The sequence below is a fragment of the Penaeus vannamei genome, chromosome 24 (genome assembly GCF_042767895.1).
Source record: "Penaeus vannamei isolate JL-2024 chromosome 24, ASM4276789v1, whole genome shotgun sequence".
Taxonomy (NCBI): Eukaryota; Metazoa; Arthropoda; class Malacostraca; order Decapoda; family Penaeidae; genus Penaeus; species Penaeus vannamei.
The window spans coordinates 18,117,214-18,123,449 of record NC_091572.1 but is presented as its reverse complement, the minus strand read 5'-3'; the positions used below and the strand labels follow the sequence as shown (position 1 = coordinate 18,123,449).

General features: G+C 44.3%; 1 protein-coding gene across 1 annotated transcript; it reads right to left on the bottom strand.

The window, feature by feature from the left end:
• Positions 1 to 1,564: 1,564 nt before the first annotated feature.
• Positions 1,565 to 4,419, bottom strand: LOC138866140 (uncharacterized). The gene is made up of 5 exons (XM_070138058.1): positions 4,294 to 4,419; positions 3,566 to 4,202; positions 3,121 to 3,346; positions 2,514 to 2,951; positions 1,565 to 1,661 (listed from the first exon to the last, which is right to left on the bottom strand). The coding sequence occupies exons 1-5, from the start codon at positions 4,417 to 4,419 to the stop codon at positions 1,565 to 1,567; spliced, it is 1,524 nt and encodes a 507-aa protein (XP_069994159.1).
• Between the last annotated feature and the right edge of the window lie 1,817 nt (positions 4,420 to 6,236).

Sequence of the window (6,236 nt, the reverse complement as noted above, 5' to 3'; positions counted from 1 at the left end):
CTACCTGCATTGTTGTTGTTACTTACTGCTTCAGTGCAGGAGGTATTGGGCTTGTAAAGCTTTCAACGTTTCGGTTTCCTTCTTCAGATTGCCGCATTCAGTAGAGCTTATCCGATGGAAACCTCCACAGTTAGCTGGCTGGCTTCGGTGCATGTATTCGTATCAGGAGATCCAGCGCATTTACCACAAGTGAATTTATCAATGTCTTTATCAATGCATCTTGAGGTGTGTCCGAAGTTTTGGTACGTAATACAGCACGTTTTTAATTTTTTTTTTAATGAAAGGTCGCATATAGAAAAGTTCATATGCAATATTGACCTCTTTTGGAATGTTACGGGCAAAAGTAAAGTAACACACCAGTTTTTGTTCACACATTCCCGTCCAGTCTGGTCATACATTTTACTTCCACTACGCTTTGGTCCTTCATATTCTCTATGATTTCGCTTTCATCCATTGATTTGAAAAAACCCTGTGAAAGATTACTCCCTTAGATACTTGAGACGACGGGATTACTTTCACTTGGAGATTATGAATCTGCGTCAGTTTAAGATCCTTAGGCTGGGAGTTAAAATGTGCTTTAATCAGGAGATTACCATCTCGCAAATTACGGACAAAATCAAAACCGTCACCCACTTGACCATCAAGGAGCTTTTTGATGATAATTGGGATAACATTCTGGAGCGACTGATTTTCATTCACACAGCGAAAATTCAAAGACACCTCCTTACCGCCGAACTTTCCTAATGCAAGGACGGTAACTCGGTGCCCCCCAGCGAATACAGGAGCTCTCAAGGATACTCCGGTAGGCTCAGGAAAGTCATACTAAGAATATAAGGATCATGTGAGAAAAAGTTGCGCCTAGATGACGCCCCAGACTACTGAGACTCATTAAGGTATGGTCAGACTACCTATAAATTTCACTGGAATCCAGCGATTTTCTGTGGGCTGGAACCAACCCACCTATCCGTGGTGTTCACACTGTGGAAAGAACCATCGGCTTTGCCCAGGGGAATCACGGCATCAAAACAAATGTGACCGCAAAAACTATGGATCCCGCAATCTTCTTCCTAACTCTTCTTCATTTCTAATTCTTCATGTTTTCGGAGTTCTAACCTTTTCTAGGAGTGAGTATATTGCTTCAGAATTCCACATTTCAAATATTCACAGGATCTGCGGTTTCAACTTGAAGTTGGCGGCTACGCGTTTGTTTATATTTGTCAAATGAGAATCCATGGTCAATACTTTTGTTTTTACTTTTATTTCGCATTTTAGCTTAAAGCTAAATGTAAATATTGATGTAAACCTAAACATTAATTATTCTGAATATTTTAAAGTATATAAGATTTATGATTTGAAATGAAAATACATGCATACCATACATACTACAGTCTTTAGTTGCGCAATTTTTCCATTCGTCCATCGATGGACGAGTGGATATCCATCGACTGTGTGTGCCCACTGGATTTAGTCTATTAATGGTCAAATTCCATTAAAAATCGCTGGATTTCACGAATCTATGGATAGTTTGACCGTACCTTTACCCAGAGATTGAAACCGACAAGGGCTACCCTGAGGTAGAAGAGTGCTGTGGGTCTGGGGTGAGGTGCAGACTACTTGTGTAACCTTTGGCAAATAAAACTACTGAAGGTGTTGCAAAATTCCTGTAAACAGATTAATTACTAAATTTATGTTAAATACCTCAGAAATAAAAATCCAGCGAGATGCGAGACCCCAGGACATCAGGCAGCGTTACCACCATTACGGCACGTTTTCTGTGTTCAACGGGATTACAAAGAACGGGAATTTTGAGGGGGGGGGGCAAAAAAAAATGAAGGCTTACCTTTACTGAGCAGTTCTTGTGAAAAGTAATGGAAGCAAGTACTTTACAATTATGTGAAAACAATGTGCAAAGCATTTGTTTAAAAAAGGTTTACAAGGAAATAATGCTTCCCCTAAGAAGTGAATTAGGTAACATGACGTCTGTTGTGTAGCATTTTGAAGTAGTTCTTATCTCAATCTCAATCTCAATGTTTTATGCGTAGGGCGCTAAGTGAGCGCATAACACGCATATTAGTAGCGATTGGTTGCTGGGTGAAGGGGGAAGGATCAAGGTGCAAGCGGAGGTGTTGGTGTTTGTGAAGGCGTTTGTATTGTTAAGTGTTTATTTAGTTTGTTTGTGAAAGTGTTGTGTTTCAGCTTCGATTATGTGTTGTGGGAGCCTGTTCCAGTCGTGGATGGTACGTGGAAAGAATGAGTGCTTGTAAGAGTTAGTGTTAGTGTGGTATGTGACATATTTACTAGTGTGTGAGTTCCTTGTGTTGCGTGGGTGTGCTGCGTGTAAGTATTCGTGTTTGTTGATGTCTACAAGGTTGTTTGTGATTTTGTACGTGATTATAAGTCTGTGTGCTTGTCTTCGTGACTCGAGCAGCTCCATGTTAATCTGTTTTTTTTTTTTTTTTTTTTTTATGTGAGATGTAATACCAGGAGTATGTGAGTAATTGCGAGTAATAAACCTGGCTGCCCTAGTATTAACCTGCTCGAGTTTCTCAATGTTGTGTTTAGTGTAGGGGTCCCATACAGCCGCACAGTACTCCAGTGTTGGACGTACAAGTGTGTTGTAAGCTATGTGTTTAATGTCCGGAGTACAGTTGTGTAGGTTCCTCCTCAGAAACCCCAGTGTTCTGTTGGCTTTGTTAATGAAGTCAGTGTGCGTGTTAAAGGTGAAATTGTTGGAAAGATGAATACCGAGGTATTTGTTGCTATAGATGTTAAGGGATGGTTGTGTAAGGTGTAGGTGTGGTGGATAGGTGTGCGATCTTGTGAAATGGATAACTTTACATTTATCGGGTCTAAAGGACATTTGCCATAGTCTTTCCCACTGTTCAAACGCGTCAATGTCTTGTTGGAGGAGTCTACAGTCGTCCTCAGTCTTTATAGGTCGTAACAAAAGGCTGTCGTCAGCAAAAAGTCTTAGTAGAAGAATTAGGAGTCGAAAGTGGAAGGTCATTTATGTACAGAAGGAAAAGAAGGGGGCCAAGAACGGTGCCTTGTGGGACACCAGAAGAGACAGGGACAGGGTCAGAAGATTCTCCGTCGAGTAAGACGCGTTGGGTCCTACACGTTAAGAAAGCAGTGATCCAGTGAAGTATTGGTCCTGTTATTCTGTAATGTCGTAATTTAAGAGTCAGTCTTTTGTGGGGAACTTTGTCAAAGGCTTTGGCAAAGTCAAGTAGTATGGCATCAACTTGTTTAGTGTCACGTCTGTCTAATTGTCGTACAATGTCATGATGAGTGGTGATTAGTTGGGTCTCACATAATCGTCTGGGCCGAAAACCATGTTGTGAGTCTGTAAGGATGTTGTGGGTATCAATGTGGTTCATTATGTGTTCAAAAATATTGCAGACGATCGATGTGAGAGAGATGGGGCGATAATTCGTCGGGTCAGTTCTGTCGCCTGTCTTGAAGAGGGGGGTGATATTTGCACAAAGCCAGTCAGTTGGTAGGGTGAATGAGGCGAGTGATTGGGAAAAGATAGATTGAAGGATGGGGGCAAGGACAGGGGTACAGGACTTGAGGAATAAGGCAGGGATCTGATCTGGTCCAGTGGCTTTGTTTGTGTCAAGAGTAGTCATTAGTTTCAGTATGCCGTTAGTCGTGATGTCAAGCGGCGGGATTGGGGGATAAGGTCTATCTGGAATGTTAGGTGTATTATCATCTTCGTGTGTGAAAACAGACTGGAAGTGTGTGTTGAGTAATTGTGATTTGAGTTCTGGGTCAGTTACGAGAGTGTTGTTGTAGTCTTTCAAGGCTGTGATCGCCGTTGTGTCCTGTCTGCGCGACTTAAAGAATTTGAAGAAGTGTTTAGGGTTATTTCTGACGTTGTTTGCGAGGTAGGTGGAAATATGTTCGTGTTCTGCTTTCTTTATGTTTTTGGAAAATGTTTTTTGGTGAGTTTTGAAAGCAGTCCAATTTTCTGGTGTGTTGTATGTTTGCGCGCGTCTGTAGAGTCGCTGTTTTTTGCGATGTTGTCTGCGTAGCTCCCTGGAGAACCAGGGAAGTGTATGTCTACTTGAAGGTGTTTTCTGTGGGATGTGTTTGTTCATGGATGTAAGTATGGTGAGTTTAAGGTTATCCCAACTGGAGGTGAATGGTCTTGAGTGGGGATCAGTGGAAAAGTAGTCTGTGCTAAAGTTAGTGATGTCCTATGTGATTGCGTCTAAGTCAACTAGAAAAGAAGAAAATTGGTCTGCGTCTCTTTTTTCTGGTAGGTCTGAGGTCTGCGTCAACGAGTACGACGTCATGGTCACTAAGTCCTGGGATAACCTTGGTGTTTGTTATGTCTAGCACGTTGTTCGTGAGGGAAAGATCTAGAATGTGTGAGGTGGTGTGAGGGTCACCGGCGCCATTGGGACGTGTCATGATTTGTGTTCGTGTTGGAGTGAGTACTGTTTGCGAGAGTGAGTATTTATGATGTCCATGAACGTGTCGTGTAGTTGGCGTCTGTTTGTGTGGGGAATGATGGGGGCCGCAAGGTCGGTGAGTGGGGGATCGTGAGGGGACAGAGCAGTCCAGTCTATGTCAGGGAGGTTGAAATCGCCTGTGAGCCATATGTTTTTGTCTGCGTTAATGCGTGTTAGAGATAGTTCAAGGTTTTGTAGGTATTCTGTGTTAGTAGAAGGCGGTCTGTAGAAAGCGGCGAGAAGGAGTGATTTACAGTTATAGAGTTGGAGTTGGATCCAGACGATTTCACAGTCCGTGTCAAGGTCAGGTCTAAGTTTAACAGTTAGTTCTGGTTTGGTGGCGATGAGAACACCGCCACCTCTGCCAGCGTCAGTCGAGCGGTCTTTACGTACTACAGTCATGTTAAAGGGAGGGGGGAAAGTTTCAGTAGAGTCAATGTCAGGAGTCAACCATGTCTCAGTACCTATTATAATGTCAGGTTTGTAAGAATGGAGGATTTGATGAAGCTGGGCTATTTTGTTTGTAATGCTTCTGAAGTTGATGTTTAGTAGACGGAGGGTAGTCGGGTTTTCGCAAGTGGATGCTCTTTGGGAGGTAGGTATGGAGGAGGAGGAGGAGGTGGTGGAAGAGGGGGTAGGGGGGGAAGAGTGGGGAGGGGAGGGAGACGGGGGATGGAGAGGAAGAGGAGGGAGAAGGGGGAGAGAACGAGGGGGAAGGAAGGGAAGGGAGGGGAAGAGGGGGGAGGAGAGAGGGAGGGGGAAGGAAAGGGAGGAGGGAGGAATAGGTGAAGGGGGGAAGGGCTGGGGAAGGGAGGGGGGGAGAAAGGGGAAGGGAAGGGTGGCGTAAGGCTGGGGTAAGGAGATAATCATGAGATGCGTGAGAGGTCTGGGAGTCAATGGAAGGCCTAGAACAGTGGAATATGGAACTCAGTGATATGGATGGGAGTATGGTGAGAGGCATTATTGGGGTTGAGTGCTTGTTTGTATGTTTGAGAGAGTGGTGAGTGTGTGGTGTGCAGGTGGGGTTCAGAGGAAGAGTGTGTTGGAAGGGAAGGCTGTTTATGTCTTGCGAATGGAGTGTGTTGAAGGAATTGGAGACTGTAATGGGAGAAGACGCGAAAAACGAGCTTGAAAAGTTAGGTAGGCCGCATCCATCGCAGATCCACGCAACGCTATTGTTAACCAATCCCGTGTATAACTGTGTGAAGGAGCCGATGCAGCTGACATGATACCAGCCAGCATGCTCGGATCTCTCACAGCAGTTATCGCACTGGATGGCCCTCTGGCCCCATTTGACAGCCCTCGTGCAGATCATGCACGGGTACTTGGGGCGGTAAGGGCCAGGGTTAACATTAGCGCCGGTATCACCGCAAAGGAGTAGCAGGAGAAGGATGGTGTGCCTGGAGTGTTTAGTTGTCTTGTTGTAGTGTTTATTAGGTACCGTAGGGTTGCAGGGTGTGGAAAGGGTCAGTGCTTGTTTGCGTTGTGTGAGTGTTTAGATGTTGATTCATGGGCGTCTGCGTATGTTTAAGGATTTGTGCATGAAGTGTGAGAACGATGAGAGTAAGTGTAAGTGCAAGAAAGGTAATGTGTAACAGTACGTGGCATCTAATATTGTTTTCTCTTACCTTTCTTGTGCGTGAGCAGGTAACGTGTTATGTTGTCGGCCTGGAGCGAACTGTCAAGTAGCCGGTCATTGCGCGGAATAGGCGTGTGTGTAAACATGAGGGAGTTGGTGTGTAAAAGTCAGTATTGATTAAAAAGGGTGATAAGAGA